The sequence below is a fragment of the Lathamus discolor genome, chromosome 2, assembly GCF_037157495.1.
Source record: "Lathamus discolor isolate bLatDis1 chromosome 2, bLatDis1.hap1, whole genome shotgun sequence".
Taxonomy (NCBI): Eukaryota; Metazoa; Chordata; class Aves; order Psittaciformes; family Psittacidae; genus Lathamus; species Lathamus discolor.
Genome location: NC_088885.1, coordinates 22,549,644 through 22,569,453, shown reverse-complemented (window position 1 = coordinate 22,569,453; position 19,810 = coordinate 22,549,644). Strand labels below are relative to the sequence as shown.

Sequence of the window (19,810 nt, the reverse complement as noted above, 5' to 3'; positions counted from 1 at the left end):
AGGAATGAACTTGGCTCAGCCTACACAGAGGCACTACGCATCCTGTTCAGTAGGATTTGTTGGATTGTCAGTACAATACAACATTTTATCTGCTCTCTTCAGATTCAGATATGTATTTAACCCTACTGCTTCTGGTTCCTGCTGGAGGCCACACAGAGCTCAGGGGCCTGGGGATGGCACTTTGGTGATGATGGAAAGTTCAGCAAGATAGAACTTGGGAAAGTACAAAATGCAAACTCAGCAGGATGTGTAACCAACAGCCTCCTCTCCTCAGAAAATAAAATCTCAGTTTAATGGTGGGGAAAGGGAGGAGGGAGAAATATCAGAGAGCAGGTATTCTTTGGGCAGACTGTGCCCTTTACAAATATTAATATGCTCCTAATATGTCAAAAAGTGTTCATCAAGATAAAACAAACAACTGAGTCAGTCACAAGAACTGTTACTCAGGCAAGACTCAGCCTACAAAGATGACATAAAAAGTTGACTCTGTGCGTATTTAAAAAAAAATCTTTTATTTTGCTGTTTGCTTACCTGCTTTAAAACAAATTTTGGGTATTCTTTCAACAATGTTCTGAAAGAAGGTGAACAAACTTGTGGCCTCTAAAATATAAAAGAGCATAATTGTGACAGAAATAATGGATAATCTAATGGGAGCTATGACTGAAGTTCCCTGATTTTTTTGAGACTGCCCTTTAACAGTTGTTTTTGCAAAGCAGCATTTTACAGATTTTTTAATCAACCCTTCTGCAATCCATATTCCAGCGTCAATTACACTAGATCTGTATGGACGGACCCAGAGACAAGTATAATTTTATTATGGTAATGAAGGATGAAAGTAATACATTGTTGTGAATTAGTTCCCTTTGAAACTTTCACCTATGAAAGGAGAAAACCATCATGGTTTTGAAGACAGCAGAGCTTTAAAAATATCAATTTCATAACCAAGGCCGAGTTTAACTACATGGGCTTTACATTTTCCTAAGCATTTATCTGTAAAATCGTACAAAAATATTTCCTAACACACAATAGGATACGCCCAGTCTGTATGCTCACTCATTTCATTCAGCTTTTTATGAAAGACAGCATATAAATATATATAATATAAAGCTACTTTTAGTTACAAACCAATATATAGATTAAAAAGACTAATTTAAGTAACCCTTTGTTTTTAATCCCCACTAGTCGCACTCTAGTTTGAACAGTACACTAAGTTTGCTCTTGCCTTCTTGTCCTCTCCATGCTGGGAACACTCTGCCTGAAGCTCACGAGAGGCAGCAAGTGGGTGTAAGATGAAAACCCATTTTATTTCCCCACTTACCTCTCTTCGAAGTCTGTAATGCAGCTCCTTCATGCTGGCTCCTCCACTGTTGAAACGCCCTCCGGGGTCTTACCCAAACATCGGTCCCATAACACCTGCAGTCAGGACACTTTGCTCTCCCCACACTGTGTCATTTTCCTGTCATGGCAAGCAACCCCCAGAATGGGCTACCATTCACCTGGCACCCTCCTTGCACCTTCAAGACCCTCTGATCCTGGACTTCTCACAATCCACTTTGTCTTCGCCCCTCTCTTCTACCTTACAAACACTGATCAAACCAAGTGTGCTTGGGCACAGGACAAGCTTCTGATCAATAAATTACTCTGTTTTACATGGTTCAAATTTGAGCTTTTATTTGGTTTTTAAATTAAAAAAATAAATTTCATTATTAAATAGTGGAATGGGTCTAAACTAATGTTTACACATTAATTCACTTGCTTTATGGTACCACCAGAGAAATAATTAAAGGATACCACCCAGACAAAACTTTCTGTTAGAAAGCTCAACAGTGGCATAACTCAGTTAAACAGGAAAAAAAAAACCCGGAAGTCTTAATGTTTACAATGAATGTTAGAAGTAAACCTCTGGTTTGAGTGACATCCAAATCTAGTTTCCATCACAAAGGTAGTCATTGTATTCAGAATACTATACCACAGTGCTAATATCATCAGCTTCATCTGGTTTCTTTTGCCTGCTTGGCAGGGATTTCAAGTACTCAAGGTGCCTCCTTGCATCCTCCTGGTTTTGCCGGACGTAATAAACCACGTATGAGATCACCATGGTGAACCAGCCAAACATGGTGACCAGCATGGCATAATCAGTAGTCTTTTTAGGAAGGTTGCAGAGGTCAGCATCATTGGCAGCATTGAGGAACGGTCTCCCCGCGTGTTCATCCAGCACAGAAGTCTTGCAGATGACGTTGTTGGCCGTCTCGTGGTTGGAGGCCATGCTTCTCAACACCTGCTGCAGCGTGCAGTCACAATGCCAGGGGTTGTTTGCAATTCTGGCTCTGGCCTTCAAGTTGTTGAAAGCGTTTTTGTGCACGCTCTGAATCCGGTTGTCGGACAAATCCAGAGTCTGCAAGGTTTCTGCCACCCCTTTAAAGGCGTGTTCATCTATAAACTCAATCCCGTTTTTTGACAAATTAAGGACTCTCAGTTGGTGCAAGTCCTTAAAAATTTCGTTGGGGATAGATGTTATCTGATTGGAGTCCAAATAAAGTAAGACTGTTTCTGGAGGAAGATCTCTGGGTATTTCCTTGAGATTTGCATTGCTACAGCTGACGTTCAGACCTCCGGAGTGAGAACAGAGGCAGCCTTTCGGGCACATACTGGCAGAATGAAAGCACAGTATCATGAGGACAAAACTTTGTAAGAGCAGACACATGGAGAGGGAACGAGTTAACCACAGGTCTACCAAATGCATGCTGGGCTGTCAGCATAATCACACGACCATTTCTCATTCAACCGACAGTGGTGGGAAAAGGATCGGTGAAGCTGAAACGTGGCTTCATTTTCTTCAGTGTGATTAGTGGACCATCACGTGGGCTTCCTCATGGTCAATACTCATTTCAGAAGCACACCTACAGAAAGGAAGGAAAAAAAAACCTCCTTATACTATAAACTCCAATCTCAATTTTGTATTCATTAAAAATATAGAAATAAAATGAAGGCAAAGCGAAATGCAACACTGAATAAATGATCTATCGTCCTATCAGTGTACCACAGGATTTATGTAGGTAACTCGGATTAGCATTAATCTGAATTTAGTGCACAAATCCCAAGGACATTTTTAAGAGAATAGACTATATTTATTACAAATTGCACAGGTTTGGGCTTAAATACTTATTAAAGAGGCACTGGCTTGCTTTTGTTACAGATGTTTCTAAAACAGCTAGAAATCTAAATTACATTTTCCCTTGCTGAAATAGAAGATGCATTAACAGGAGCTTAGAGCTCGATCTCCAGCAACAGTGACAAGTAAGCAAGGAATTTGTGGTGGCTAATGTGAACTTATCTCAAAATAATTTACGCTATTTTAAGTCCAAATCAAAGTACTTCAGCAAGGAAACATTTTTACTATACCAGGAAACAAAAAAAACCCCAAGTAAATCAAATGCTGCTGCAAGACACCACAAACATCCATCATTGCCTTGTTTTTCTCCCCATCGTGCCCTTCTGCTTTTGAACCCCAGATTTCCTGTAACTCCCAGCATTTTGTGAAACACACAGAAATAATGTCTACTTCCGGTCTTCTTGACAAATTTTTCATTTATCACAGAGAAAAAGAAAGAAATGTAACAATGCTAAAACCTCACACACTCACCTCCAAACCAAATAGAACTCACACAAACCTATGTACAAGCCAAACAAAACCCATCTTATTCATGGCACGCAATTTGCTAAAAGAACACATGAAAAATAGGTTCTGCTTCAGCTTCTCAAGTTGGCTTAACAATAGCAAATATCCAGAAGCTTTTTCCATTTTCTCCTTTAATTGAAGTACAAATACAGAAGTCTGAAATGCTGACCTATAAGGTTTCAAAGACAATCTCATTTATTTTTCCCCTCTTATGGTACAATATGAATTTTTAACCACAACAAGTACATTTGCTTTCATGTGCATGCCCTCTGTCTTTGTAGCAGCTTGGATATTTGCAGCCTTATTTGCATGCTCTTACTGCAGCTACTGCAAGTAGTAGTGTATCACCACTACTCTTCAACTTATTTATTGATCAAGAGAGAGATTGCCCAAGAACCTAAACAGAAAGTTTACACTTAGAGTCCATAAAACTTCTACTCTTCAATTAAAAAGAAATTGTTAGCAATGAGAAATTGTGAAGTTAAACCTGGAAATGTGAAACCATTAAGAAGGGCTGTAAGCAGAGCACGAAAAGCTCCCATTGAGGATAGAGAGGGGCGGTAGTACCTCCACAGTCAATGGAGTTCTGCAGGACCTCTGTTTATATGAAAGCCTGCTGCACTGGGTGCACCCTAGCCATTTCTCCCTGTGGCTCTTTGGTCACTGAAGTGCCTGGTCTTAAGATCAGACAAAAATCTGCTACAAAAGGAGACAAGCTCCAGAAGCTGGTTTTTCCCAGCCTGCCCCATGTAGAATGCCTGTCCCATCGAAAAACACTTATTTTCCTTTCCCTTCATGTTTATGTGTCTCACTGTGCTGCACCAAAAGTATACGAGCAGTCAGCTCATCACCACAGAATGAGCATCATCTCATCACCTAATACTTGTATACGGTGCTCTCCTGCTAATGATACTGCAGTCCTACTGCAGGAATGGATCAAGGTGAAAGAGCAAAGACCTGAAGGAGTCTCAGATGCTTAACTTTGTAGAAGCATGCGACTATTAAATATCATACTTCCTTAAGTACAGGCAGAAAAAACCCTGCCAACCTGGAATTACACCATGGATCCTGCCAAGTCCTCCATAATGCTGCTACACCACCAAAGACCATGTGTCAAGCACCAAAGACAATATGGAATATCTTCATCCCACCGAAGACAAATGAAGCTTTTTTTCTTTAATGTATTAATGTGCTTAGAGTGGAAGAATTAGGATCATTACAGACTAAGCAGGAAAGTGTTTAATGAAGCAATGCCTCTTCAAAAGAGATAGCTAAGTAAATAGATAAAAGCAGGAGAAAAACTCCCAGTGTTTTGTTAGGAAGAGCAAATACAAGTTAAAACCCATAATTAAAAATGCAGTCAACAAAACTGAGCTCAGCAAGAACAAAGCTCAGCAAATTCTCAGTAATTTAACCGTAAACAACCCAAAGGGACTGAGCATCAGTCAGGGGAAACAGAACTTTGTTCACTTCCATGGTCAGAATATCTTATCCAAGGGATAGATGAGCTTCAAGTTTCATCAACAAACTTACAGCAAGGACTTTCTTGACTCACAGGTATCCTAGTGACTGCAACAAGAGAAAAGAGAACTAGGATCCTCACATTTGCAATGATAAAAGGAAGATTTTTGGCTTCTTGAGCAGCTAATTCTTGCTTGTAACAAAAATAAAGAAGGTAACAAAGTCAGACTAAAGACAAGAGACATATACCAGACAGAAACATTAAGACTACAGAGAAAGGGATGGAAGATGCAGAATTAAAATAAATGCATGAATTAATTAGAAATCTGCAAATCAAGAAACAAAAAAGAAAAATAAGTAGTAGACGAAAGCACACAGAAATGACAGCTATATTTCAAGCACAGGTAACAGCATAGGATAAAAAGGCTTTTTGTGTACATTTATAAAACACACATACAATCATAGAAAACCTAACATAGAATTCAAATATTGCAGGGCAATAAAACCATAGAGGGAAGATCACACAAAAGAATTCTTCATAATTTTGCAATTTAAACTGGTTTTCAAGCTTTTCTAGACCATTCATATACAACAGCATAGGAAAACTTACAAATCCTGAAATCCTCAAGGAAAGCACATTTGCTTTTAATGCACAGTGAGATTTCTACTGAGCTTCAGGTGTCAGGTACTTGCAGATGACTGCCTTTCAAGCAAGGTGCAGAGACTGTATCTTAGCATCTGGATGCGATACCACTAAATTGTGTATTTGACTAGCAACCCCTCCTCACAAGAAATGAGTGATGTAAAGAAGCATTAGTCCTTCCCACTTCCCACCTGGAAAAAAAGGCCTCACACATTTTCAAGTGAAGTCCCAAACACTTCTGGTGAGGAGAGATCAATAATATCACTCTTTTCCTGATGCGCATTCATGGCATTTGAGCAGCTACATCATCCTTCTGTTGTGTGCAAAGACTGCATGGCACACACATCGCACTGTGAAGGAAATTCAGTGATAGCAACTCCATTTCTGTATTAATAACATACTAGAAAGTCTGTTCTTGTCTTCAAAGCCGCATCTCCTGAGGAAAAAGACTGCACTCATTACCCCAGCAATGTCAAAGGGGTGACAGCTAACTAGAGATGCTCAGCACCTGTACACACAGCTTGTATTTGGCGTTACATGATTAGAGAGGGATTTCTTGTTCCTGTAGTTTATGTGCTCAAACGAGCAAGCAGGAACGGGAAGAGGCAAAAGGAAGAAGCCAACAGATAACCACAGGGGGTGGCCTGTTGGTTGCATCGTGATTACGCTCAATCTGTCTGGTCTGTCACTTTTCAACCACCAGAAAAACTAATTTTAGGCACAGTACCTGGAGAAACCCTCATTGGAAAACAGATCCTAAATGGCACCGCAGAGCTCCACACTCCTTGGGATCACACAGTCCTCCTCAAATGACACCGTTTTTTCACGAAATACCAAAGGCATCCTGTGAGTAACTGCTGGCCCTCCATATTGGAGATGAACTGCACATGTCGAGGTGCCTCTTGTCCTCACATACAGCCCACAGACTCACATATAAATCTACCAACTGCTCATATTTATATGTGCAGCTCTACACCTTCAAATGAAACTCTCAGCTCCCAAAAAACCTTCAAGAGATCCCTAGAAAACCAACTTGACTTTTCAAGCCAAGTTTAAGTAAACTGCTACCCTTCAGAGTAACAACCCTGCATGCCAGCATCGGAAGTTTGATACAGAATTAGAAAAGCCCAGGAAATAAAGACTCTCTGGGGCTCTTTTTTCAGACATGTTTTAGAGCAAACTTGCACTTTGAATAAATACTAAACTTTTATAACTAAAAATCCATTAAAAGAGTACATTGTAAAAAGATCATTATTTTATCTGACTTCCAGAAAATTACTGAGATGTTTTATAGTTTTGGAAGACCTGACATTATTGCTTTTTTTTTTTTTTCTCCTCTTTAAGACATTGACTATGTTGGTATGTAGCAAAGATGCTCATTGATAAATCTCATCTCCTAGTCTCTATTAAAATAGATCTTTACCATACTGACTAATTTTGTTTTAAATCAGGTTCAGCAAATTACCCACTGAAATAGAAAATACTTGTCTTTTTAATGGATTGTTTTCCTTGAACTCTTCTTGTAATGCTGATCTGTTTGTTACAGCACACATAGATCTGCCTTGCTCTCCACACTCAGAGAGACCTATATTAGAGACCTACATATTTTCTCTTTGTACCCTTTTCCCCCTGCCTGTTGTCATAAAATGCCATATACTAATTTATCTCTAAAAATATTACCTTTTATGTAATACTGACAAGACAGCCATAAGCTGGAGACTAAAGGCTTAAATACTTGGGTGATTAGCCCAGCTGGAAAGTCCAGTTTGCTAAAAGACTGAGGACAGGACAATTTTACCTGAACCAGAGAAACAGACTTGCCACCACTACTCCCAAATAACTGCAGATAGCATACTTATGAAGAACCAAAACAGAGAAGATATCCATGGGAAGAACTACTTCTATACATCCTATCCTTTATCAATCTTATACTACTGGTTAGTACAGACCTTCCACTAAGCTACACATTGGATTGCCCTGTGCAATGTATGTATGCTGTGTTTGAAAGCAGCTGAGTCTCTGGAGGCCAACAGACTGTACACACTGGGGGAAAAACCTTCATGAAATCCTGTCTGCCTCTTCCGACACCTGTGGGCTGAATCTGATCACAACTGTTTCAAAACACAAGAAGATAGATGTAAAAATGCGGAGCCTCCTTCTTCTACATCTTACTCTAAATCTGTTCCAGTATTTAGATGATGGCTCAAAAGTGACAGATTCAAAAGAACAGTAATTATTAAAAAAGAAAAGAAAAGAAAAAAGGTATTTTTGTTCACTGTGGACGTGTGATAAAGCTACACCATGGCAACGTTACTAAGTGAGTACCAAGCCTAAAAGTGAGGATACCTGCAAGCTGGCGATGAGTGGGAGCTGCAGGACCCAAAGGAGAACACAGCAGCTGCGTCTCATCTCTGTGCTGCTCATGTGCTACAGTACAACAAATTTCATGGGTACCAAGTGAATTCCTGCAGACAAACAACCCAATCCTTTAAAACACTGCCTGTGTACTGTCAGTGGGGAAGGCACTGTGGCAATCTCACTAGCTGCACAGGCAGACTGAGCTGGGAAACTTGATTGTGGCTCCAGCACACCAACAGGAGATGCAGTTTAGCAGATGAAACAAGAATCTGGTCTCGAGTCTCGGGACAACCTCTGTCTTTCACTCATCTCTCCCTGGTACTCAAACTCACTGCTGCTGCCTGGCTGCTTCACAGCACAGTTCTGTTGAAGGCAGGTAGGCAGTTAAAATGCTATCAAGCACCAAACCAGGGAGAGCCAAGAGCTGCTTGCAAGGCGCCAGGTGATGTAAATTCACAGATGAAAGTCTCTGGCAGTGGAAGATTTTCAGGATTTCAGAACACAGCAAGATGAAATCCTACAGCAGTAAGAACAGAAATGAACAGAAGCCAACAGCAAATGAGGTGGGGGAAAGGGGTGCAAATGATCACTGATTCAATGAATAATTGAAATGTCATGATTAATCAGTGTGAGCCTGAACTCCAAGTACATAATGGATTCATTATCTGATGAAACACCAAAAGTGCTCAAACTAGAATATTCTCATCTAAGACAGGACTCAGAATGTCAACATTTTGTTCCCCCAAATTTCCCAGTATAGACATCTTTCCGCCAGCTGCTCATAGCAAAACAGTCCCAGTTGCAGAAGCAGACCGTGTAGATAAAAGTTACAGATCCTAAGCTACGAATACCCTCTCTTAACAGCCACTGAGTAATAAATGGTAGAGGAGAGCCAAATGAACATTTTAGGCTATAATCACTTTCTGATTGTGAGATCATTGAATGTATCACTCCTTATTACAGATTAACAGCTTAATTATACTGTGTGGGCAAATGAATCAGCACTTTAAGACTGATGAGTTGGGTCTATGTTAAAAAACGTATTTGACTTTTCTCCCTTTTAATGTCAAGTCAGGAATTATTTTATAACTCTCAGCTGATAAATAATTGTGTGAAGCTTAGCAGATACAATAACAGATCAAAGGCAGAAAAATATTACCAAGTATCTCCTATCTTTCCTATAATGCTTTGCTCTAGGAAGTCTCCTCTGGAAGCATATTTCCTGGAATGAAATCTGATATACTTGAATGAAATTAAAGACACAGTTGTCAGTGATGCTCCTAGACCTCCTCCTTTCAAGCCCTAACACAGACTGTATCACTTGCTTTTTAGAAGACATTCAGTGCTGCCTTCTTTTCCCGGTTTTATCTCTTGCATCCTCTTCATATGACTACAAAAGGCTCCTGTCCCTTCCCTGAGCAATATACCCTTCCGGGAAATATAAACCACATTTTATATGCATATCTATGCCATTTGAAAAAGGAAAGAAAGCATTACATATGCTTACAGTGCATATATAATGGCAACATGAAGTAAGTTAAGAATTAAAGTCGTAAGATAGAAATAAGATCAATATAATCTCTAGAACATCATTTATCGCTATATTGGCAAGAAATTGGCTTGATAATCTATACAAGCATGAAGAAATGCTCGAGGTATGCCAGTTACTGCTCAGCAAACATATCTGCAAAATGGAATTTTTTTTTACCCCTGTATAAGAACATAAAGAACCACATTACAGATGCTAAATGGAAATGCTCCAACACAGACAAACGACTGTAAAGAGTTCTAAAAAGCCATGTAATTTGTCTCTGGATTAATTATTCGTTTGCATTACAGTCAAAAACATTTTTAGAGTCTGGAATTATATCTACTGAGTCTCAGTGACATTTTCTGAGAAAACATCAACAACCATTCTGTTTGGCAAGAAAACCCTTTCCAGCAGCAGCTGAGTCAATCCTCCATATGATCTATACTAGAAAATAATATACTCTGAAGGCTTAAAATAATCTGAAGTGGAAATACTTTGCATTCCTTGGGTAAAGAGACCCTGACTCAAGTCTGTTCTAAAGTCTGGTTTTCAATAAATCTGATGGAATTCAGTGGAAAATGTTTTCAAAATAAAAGGTCAATTTCACAATATTTGCTCATCTATTTTTCTTGCATATAATTAAATAACGTGATCAAAGTGAAAAACGTGCTTAGTTGGAGCCATACGCAGTAGCTAATGATGGATGCCCCTTCAACTTAATTCTGCTGCAGTACCATATCAGAGAAAACATTTTCTCAATCTCAAGGTAATTACACTGACCACCTCAATGATTACCAGCATAATCAGTGACAAGTCTTTCAATTTAATCTTGATAACTGCATCTGGTGACTGCAGATGGTGTCCAACTGAAAATCCTGGTTTTATTTTGCAAATTGTAAATCTAACCCCTCCGCTGGTAACAAAACCTGTGCTATCAGAAACTAACAGGCCTTTAAAGTACCACCTTGCAAAGATAAGCAAGATCCAGACCACCTATATACCCTTCTTGCACTTTTAAGAGTGCTTATTTGGTTCTGCATACTGCTATCTTCAGGCTCATTTGAGGTTCATCCAAATGTTCCTGTAACTTAGTAGGCAGTAGGAAGAGATAAGTTGTAATTAGGCTGGGGAAGCTGTGTTGATAATAAAACCAGCAAGGCAGAAATAAACATGCAAACCTGAAGGGACCATTCAGCAAGGAACATGCTAGCAGCTTGGTGAAGTTGACAACAGCTGCACAAAGAAGACAGCAAGACAGCTGCTGGCAGCAGATACCTTCGCATCCTAGGAAATGTGTTACAGACTCCAAAGAAAGACAGGGGAAGGGAGGAGGAGAATGAAGCAGAGCATGACTGAAAGTTGCTTCTTCCAGCTGTCCCTCTGCCATAGTGCAGGTTCCCAGGAACTATATAGTGTGCTACCACAGATGAGACCATCCTTTGGGTTATATGACTCAAAAGGAAACACAGATGTGAGAAGAGGCAGTGCCACAGTGGCAGCTTAGCATCCAGTTTGGGATCTAGATTACCCTGTTATCTTAAGCCACAGGAAATCAGGGATGTTCCTCTCCATGCACAGCTGCCCAGTGACATAAACACAGTGCAATAATGTATGACACAAGGAATCTGCAAGGAAAGAAACCAGGGCAGTAGAAGCTACTACTGGAATAAAACTATCTGATTAACACCTACAAGAAGAGACCACAAAGAAAAAGAACATACTCCCAGAACAATTACTGTGTATGAAAAAATCTGAAAAGAAGTGGGGGGAACCACAAGCTAAATTAGCAATAGGGGACAGCACTTCAGAATAGAGTACCTCAGCTGTTATTAATTCAGCTCCTTGCGCTTTCAAATATCCTACCTGTACAACAATAGGACATTTCAGAAGTATGCAGGAGTATCTGATTTAGAAAAATGCAAGAAAAGTGAAATGTGTAACTTTTGTATATAAAGGAAGCCAATAGAGTTTGAAATACCCAATTAAAATTTCAAAACTTAAAAATGAATGCTCGACATCACAAACACACAATCTTCCATTGAAGAAATTAAAATTGTGACCTACCAATACATTTCAGAAAATGGTAAAAGAGACAGCAAGTATGGAATAATTATGAGATCAATAAGCAATTAAACAACTTTAAGAAGACATTCAAGTAACCTTCTGGAATCAAGTGACACACTGAGTTAACTACAAGCCATTTGGGCTTGCCAAACAAAGTGGCTGATCACTGATGCTGGTTTTGCTATGTCCGTGGTTATTAAACCTGCACACTGCCACTTGCATACCTGAGCAAGCAAAGAGCACATCTACAACAACACACACATACGTACTTCCCATTTTTTGCACCAAGGGTGTTAAGCAAAAGTATCATAAACCTCTACCACATCAAACCACCCACAAGTACAACCACATCCCCACTTTAAATATTTAATCCATGAGCAACTTCAAATAGCTGTAATTTCTTTTTCATCAGCTTGCCAGAGAAACTTATCTTTTTCTGTCAATGAATGCCATAGTACCGAGCTAATATTAGAATTTATTTCTGTATTTAGATACCATTACAGCTATAAAAGCTGAACGTGTGACAGTCTGAAAGAGTTAGACACAGGGCTTTTGTACCTTCACGAAACCAAGATTAGCAGGTTCCCATCAGGACTAGCATTTAGCTCGGCTGGCTGCTACTGGCATTATAGGGCGAGGAAAACACTAGCCCAAGTACAACCTCTGCAATTCTGCTTCAGCTCAGGATCTCCCAGGCAAGCAAAATCTAACAATGGAAAGCTTCAATGCCATCTTGTGCTGGCTGCACTTCCCTAATTAAGAGTTTGAGGCCAGATGGAGCCATTAGATCATCTAACCTGATCTAGCCTATCACATGACATGTCATTTTACCAGTAAACCTCATATTGAGCCCAGTAATTTAGATCAGACTAAAACATGTCAGAACTAAGGAGACTGGGTACCCAAGGCAGTACCTTTTGTACCCACCGTTCTTGCACCATCCTGAACCAGAAGGTAATGGGAGACTTCAGCAGAGTCTGAATGCCCCAAGAAAGATCAATTTTGTCAACATCCACCATAATAGTTAAACTACTCTAGCAGATTTATCTGATCCATCAGGATCTAGACACCAAGCAAGGGTGTCTGCTTTCAAAAGAAAGAGTATGGTAAAAGAAAACGTTTGACTGCTCATCAGAAGCAGTTGTGTGTTAGCACTTATCTCCAAATGAGAGTTAGAAAAAACAGCTACTGTTTTAATGTACTGGTGAGTCCCTCAGCTGCCACTAAAGGACTTTGCAAATTACTTGTGTTCCACCTAGGCAACAATCAGCATGTTTTCATTTTGAAATGACTGCTCTGGAGCATCCCCAAGGCTTCCCAAAAAGTCAGGTAAAATGTAAAATACTTTTATTTTTTTAAACCATGCACTATTTTTCCAAAGTGATAAAAAGTTCACTGTGTAAGTTTTTCTTCTGAGGACATACGATCATTTCAAGTGATGTAGGAGGCTGAAATCCTTTAAGGGCTCTTTGAGCCTTACTCAGCAAAAATATTTAGCCTGGTTGCAACTCAGCAGCATGGACAGAGGCGAGCCTTAAGTGTTCAGGGGGCTGAAATAAAAGTTGTTTATCAACAACTGCTAAAGAAAAGGAATGAGGTGTGTGTGTGTGTGTGTGTAGAGAAGGATGGCAGCTCTCAGTGGAAATTAACAGTAGTCTTTATCAGACATGAAACCTAGCCATGCTAAAAAAACAAAACCAAGGCACAGCTGCTCCACACTGAGTGAGCAGAGATTTTCAAGTCAGTCAGTCATTCTTCCCAAAGAGAAAATAAAAGAAAGGAAGAGCCAAAAGAAAGTGTTGCAATGGCTGCCTCAAATATGAAAACAAACTGTTGAGGTCACATTTATTCTAAGGGAAAAGAAGTCTTTATTAGAAGCACTAGAGCATGACAGGAAGATGCTGAAACTCAGTTCAATAAAATCTTTATTTTAAAGACAAGAATGCATTTGCTCTTTGTGTGTCCCCACGGAGGTTATACAGCCAAGTTGACTTTGGCGGAGATAGCTGATAGAAAAAGCAGGAGATCTGAAGGGAGAAAAATAAAAGTATCTTGATTAGCTGGGCAATGATCCAATGAGCAAGACACTTGAGGCTGAAAGTTCACAACCGAAGAAACTCAGGTAGAAATAATTTATAGCAAATTAAGTTAGGTCATGATAATGAAATTTAAAGACAAGTGGGACATGATTTATTTTACTAGGGCTTGTTCAAAAGTGAAAACCAAGCAGAGCTAACAGAAGGGCTAATTTAGCTCTAGTTACAGGCGGTACTGGCACCGAGATAAACTTAACTTGACATATTTGGAATGAGGAAGAGAAGAAGAATAGGATTAAAAAAAAAAAAATAAAAAATGAAACCATTTTTCCAAATTGCAGGAGGGAGCAGGGCAAATTCGGTCCTGCAAATCATTACTACTTGTTTCCCAATTTTAGAACATCCTGGTACACAGCCCTCAGTGGACACATGATGGAAATATCTGACTGCAAGTGTCTGGAAGGGATGGATATCAACACCTGCATTGCAAAACCCCTGCCATCAAGAAGCAGGAGGGAGGATGGAAAACCCTAATGGGAGTAGCTCTTGGAACAAGTGCAGCTTCCTTGCAAGTCACTAGAAAGCGGCAGCCATGGCAGGAGGGATGCTGTTATCATTGAGGGCTTTGCAAGTTACCTCAACAGGTTATCTAGTGGCAGCCCAGGATCTGGCTTTGTTTGACAACAGATGTAGTGCTATTATGTCCTCAGTTGTCCCTCCTGCCACCCACCTGCTTCTTCCTCCTCATGCTGTGAAAAATGGCAGATAATGAGAAAAAGAGCGAGCCACTTTATAATGGATGAATGCAGCAGTCTGTGGGGGAAGGGAGCAGGGGGAGAGTAATGAAAAAGCATTAATATTAAAGTAATAAAGCTTGTGGCCATTTTTCAGTCTGAAACGCATGGCACCATAAAACAATGCTTAAAGGCACCAGAAAACAATGCTTAAAGGCACCTGATTCTGTTCCAAACCACCTGCATGCTAAGGCACCCTGCTATTACAGCACAGAAGTTTTCTGTGCTATTATAGCACAGAAGTTGTTTACTACCCGTCTCGTTTCAGTCTGACTCCAGGAGAGACATAAAGGCGAATTTTTTCACTTGGTGTGAGAGCCCAAGTAGCCTCAGGTTTTCTTTGGTATGCCAAGCCCTGCCATGACACCTGCAATCCCTGTCTGCTCACTAACCACTCATTTCTAACAAGATTTATGAAAGTCAATTCTTCAGAGTTGCAACATTGAAATGCACCTTGGCATATGTAAACACCTCTGCAAAGAGGAAGAAGTGGCCAAATCAACCATCAGCCCTGGAGCTGTCTTACAACTTCATCTACAATATTAACCCACAAAACCATCATTTCCTATTATGAAGTTACTTTCATGGCTGCATAAACAACTTCATTAAGAATTAGTGATCTCATTTAATCACTGATTAAAATAATTGATTAAAATAATTGATTTTAACAGCTGCCTTAATATGGCAATCATTTATTTATAACAAAAGAAATACTACCTTCTCTTAGAATCAATGTTAGCAGTAAGATGAGAGAAAATATTTTCTATTTAAAACCTGTTAATAATTATTTAAAAATCATTAAAGTATTCCCCATTTAAAATTGTACAGCCTACCTTTATTCATTAAAATAAGATATGGCTCAAATCTTGATGGCAGATGAAGAGAAATAAATAAAGAAAACTACTTTACATCCTTCTCTTTACAGTGCCATTGTTTCAGTTAAGTCATTTCTTATTTCTGCTGTGGTTTTCATAGCATTGGTATCAAAGGTGTTGTTGACACTTTAATGGATTTTTTAATATTATTGGACCATGTTTTCTTACTGCATTTTATGAAAATTTTATAAATAATTTTATAAAATATGACTTTTAAAAAATTAAAAACTTTCAAACCCCGAGACAAAAAAAATGTATAAAACATTATCCAATGTATAAAACATATAGTATGAACATTTGTAATTAAAATACAAAATTTATATTGCACTAGCATTTTTCAGTCTTACTGAAAAGATGGTATTTTTTCTTCAATCAGTTCAGCTTTCAGTGGAGCTTTCAGTCAGCTCTCCTCAAAATGAAGAGAAGGTTCTTCAGTGTACGAATGGATACAGCCCCTTACAAACTGGTGAACAGGATGCTGCTTGTCTGGGCTTGCACTAAGGATCTTAGTAAGGATGGGAAGCAGAAGATCAAATGGCTGGACAGAGCCTTGGGTGACATGGTTTAGTGTGAGGTGTCCCTGCCCACGATGGCGGGGGGGGGGGGGGGTGGTGGAACTAGATGCTGTTAAGGTCCCTAACTATTCTATGATCCTATGGCTGCGATAAGATCATACAAAGAGTTTGTAAGACTAGACACCTAATATGAGGTAAGTTATGATATGTTATTATAACATACCTATGGACAAGACACACACTTTGCAACCCAGACTTAACAAGAAGCATTAACAACAAGATCATAGAATCATAGAATGTTTAGGTTAGAAAGGACCTTAAGGTTATCCAGTTCCAAGCTCCAACAGTTCCATGTCCTTTTTATGTTGAGGACACCAGAACTGCACACAATACTCCAGGTGAGGTCTCACGAGAGCAGAGTAGAGGGGCAGGATCACCTCCTTTGACCTGATGGTCACGCTCCTTTTGATGCAGCCCAGGATACGGTTGGCTTTCTGGGCTGCGAGCGCACACTGAAGCCAGCTCATGTTCATTTTCTCATTGACCAACACCCCCAAGTCCTTCTCTGCAGGGCTGCTCTGAATCTCTTCTCTGCCCAGCCTGTACCTGTGCCTGGGATTGCTCCTACCCAGCTGTAAGACCTTGCACTTGGCATGGTTAAGCTTCATGAGGCTGGCATCAGCCCACCTCACAAGCGTGTCAAGGTCCCTCTGGATGGCATTCCTTCCCTCCAGCGTGTCAACCGAACCACACAGCTTGGTGTCATCAGCAAACTTGCTGAGGGTGCCCTCAATCCCACTGTCCATGTCACCGACAAAGATGTTGAACAAGACCAGTCCCAACACTAGCCCCTGGGGGACGCCACTCGTTACTGGTCTCCAAGTGGACATTGAGCCATTGACCACAACTCTCTGCATGTGGAACATAAGATACGCTGAGGAAAAAAAACCCTTTTTTGTGCACCAGTGCCAGCAGAAAGCAGCCCAAAAGATGGCACAGCTACCCTGGGAATAATTACTGCAACGTCTGCAGTCTCCCTCTAGTTTTGAGGCAGTGCCACAGTTCCCACCTGGAGCCATTCTTGCTTGCATGCAGGAAGAGGAGTGACCCTGGCAGATCCCCATGCGATGCTAAGCTGTGTCCTTGCTGCTGAGCAACCCCAAGAGCTGCTGGCTGTTTAAGGAACCCTAAGAAACTGAAAGGCTTTTAAAAAGTTATTATTAACATAAAGCACGCAGAGCCATGCTGGAAGAGTAGATGACTGCTGCCAAAGATGGGGGGCTCCTCAGCTCGGACATTACCCAGTGGGGATGCCCAGCTTCTCTTTGGAGGGCAGGACTGACTAACTGGTGGCACATGCTTCAGCAGAAAAGGAAAAATCTGTGCTTTGCAGCCCTCTGAGCACTGGGATTCCCAAGCTGCTGCTGGGCTCGGGGCTTCGAAGAACCCAGGAGCCAGGGCTGTACCCTGAAAAGCAACAACTTCCAGCATCCTTTCAGCTCAGGAGCTGTCAGGTTCCCGCTGAGCTGGAAACAGCATCTTCATCTTTTTTTCTTACCTCCTTTTCTCCATTTGACGGCTGCATAGAAACGTTTGTAGATGTGGACTGTTACATCTATACAAGCTGAAAACAACCTTGCTCAGGTACAGACAACAGCTCTCAGTGGCAGTGTGAATGTGACTGCAGACTAATACACCTTGTTGTTCTGACACATGAAAAATGTCTCAGAAATCCCTGCACCGCCTGTACTCACTCCTGTTACACATCTTTGCACATCCAGAGCTCAGCCAGGCCAACACAACAGAGCAGCACAGAGAAAAACCTCCCACTTTTGGTAGATTAGTACTCTGCTACGCACTAGAATTTTTCTTCAATGTAATAATGGAAAGACATTAATAGTTTAAATACAGGTCAATCAACAGACTTTAAATGTAGCTCATCTATTTAATATACACATTCTGCAAAGAAATGGTTTGCATTTAAAGCACATTCAGTCTGTCTCTGAGGGGATAGAGGGACAGACTACTACCAGAAAAAAGGCAGTCAGTTTAGAAGGTATTTCTTCCTCCAATATTCCATTCTCAGAAATCTCAGGCCCCTGCAACCAGTGAGAAATTTTGGAGCAATGAAAACTTGTCATCAGCAGAGGAGGATCCAGTTAAGGGACATTCAAACAAACTGGACATACACAAGCCCGTAAGTCTTGAGGGGGATGCATCCACAGGTGCTGAGGGAACTGGCCGACGTTAACAGGAGGCTACTAGACTCTAAACTGTCTTAGAAAGGTCATGGGGATCACAGATTGTTCTTGAGGACTTCAAGAAAGCAAAAGTCCTATTTTCAAGAAGGAGAATCCAGTAAATTACACACAGGTCAGCCTCACCTCCAGCCCTGGGGAGGTGATGAGCAAATAAATCTGGGAACAATTTCCCTAACATACGGAGTAAAATAAGGTGATTGGAAGTAGTCGGCATGGATTTATGAAGGCAGAAATCACGTCTGACCAACCTGATAGCTTTCTGCAATGAGATGCCTGGCTCATGTCATTCAGATGAAAGTGCATGTTATTTATTTTGACTTCAGCAAAGCTTTTGAGGCTGTCTCCTATAACACCCTCACTGACAGACCAAAGAAGTACAGACTAAATAAATGGTGAGGTGGACAGATAATTGGCTGAACTGCTCAGCTCAAAAGGCTGTGGACTGTAGCATGAAGTCCAGCTGGAGGCCAGTCACTAGAGGAGTATCCCCAGGGGTCTATACTGGGGGCAATTTAACATTTTCATGAATGACCTGCACGATGGGATAGAGGACTCAGCAAGTTGGCTGATGATACAAAACTGGGAGGTGCAGTTGCAACACCAGATGGGTATGCTGCCATCCAGAGGAACCTGCACAGACTGGAGAAATGGGCTGACAGAAACCTCATGGAGTTAAACAGAGGGGAATTCCAAGTCCTGCAACCGGGGATGAATAACTCTATGTACCAGTACATGTGTGGACCAATTTGAAAGAAGCCTTGTAGCGAAGGACCTAAGGGTCCTGGCAGCCACCAATATGAACATAAGCCAAAAACGCTCCCTTGCAGCAAGGGCAGATACAGCATCACAGGCTGCATTAGGAACAGCATCAGACAGCTGGACAGAGCCCTGAGAAACCTGGTCCATGTGACTCTGCTTTAAGCAAGGGATTGGACTAAGTGATCTCCTAAGAGACTTGATTGGACTAAGAGCTACCTTCCAGCCTCACATTCTGCAATTACTTCCAAATAGATTAAAGAAAACATCTGAAAGAGCTACAATTCAAGAAAAAAAAAAAATAAAAATACTTGAAAGCAGTATAAATGAAGACAGAGATAATGCCAGACCTTGCATCACAGCATTTAAGTCCTACTGAAGCACATTTTAATTTCCTGTTTATATTACACATGGTTGTACAATCTTGTTGTCTGTAAAGAAGAGATGCATTTCATGGGGTGCTTACTTGCAACAGGGAGTTATAAACACATACCCCCAAACCCAAAATTTGGCTGCAGATGTTTTCTATCATTTAGATAGGGTTTATGGAATATCTTACCACTGAGTACAGTTTCCTTTATGACTAGGTGGGTAAACAAGTCCAATTACAGATGTTCTATTTTTAAAATGTTAATTGTAAGGCACATAGCGTAAAACTTTAATTAAAATTATGCTGGTTTCCACAACAACAGTGCTTCCTGAGAAATAGCTATATTAGCAAACAAACATTGAAGACACCCAATTATTGCACTGCTCTGTGCATTACACTCTAACTTGGAATAGTGCTGCTCTTTTTTAAATCATACCATCATCTAAAAGCAATGGACCAAAACTACA

The 19,810-nt window shown here is 40.5% G+C and overlaps 1 protein-coding gene across 7 annotated transcripts in view; it reads right to left on the bottom strand.

Annotated features, from left to right (window-relative positions):
- Positions 1 to 795: 795 nt before the first annotated feature.
- Positions 796 to 19,810, bottom strand: part of LRRC3B (leucine rich repeat containing 3B) — a 43,274-nt gene continuing 24,259 nt past the window's right edge. For all 7 annotated transcript variants that reach the window (XM_065669203.1, XM_065669205.1, XM_065669204.1 and 4 more), the window contains exon 2: positions 796 to 2,900. In XM_065669203.1, coding sequence (XP_065525275.1) covers positions 1,964 to 2,743 — 780 coding nt within the window. In that variant the 5' untranslated portion in view covers positions 2,744 to 2,900 and the 3' untranslated portion in view covers positions 796 to 1,963. The remainder of the gene's footprint in view (positions 2,901 to 19,810) is intronic.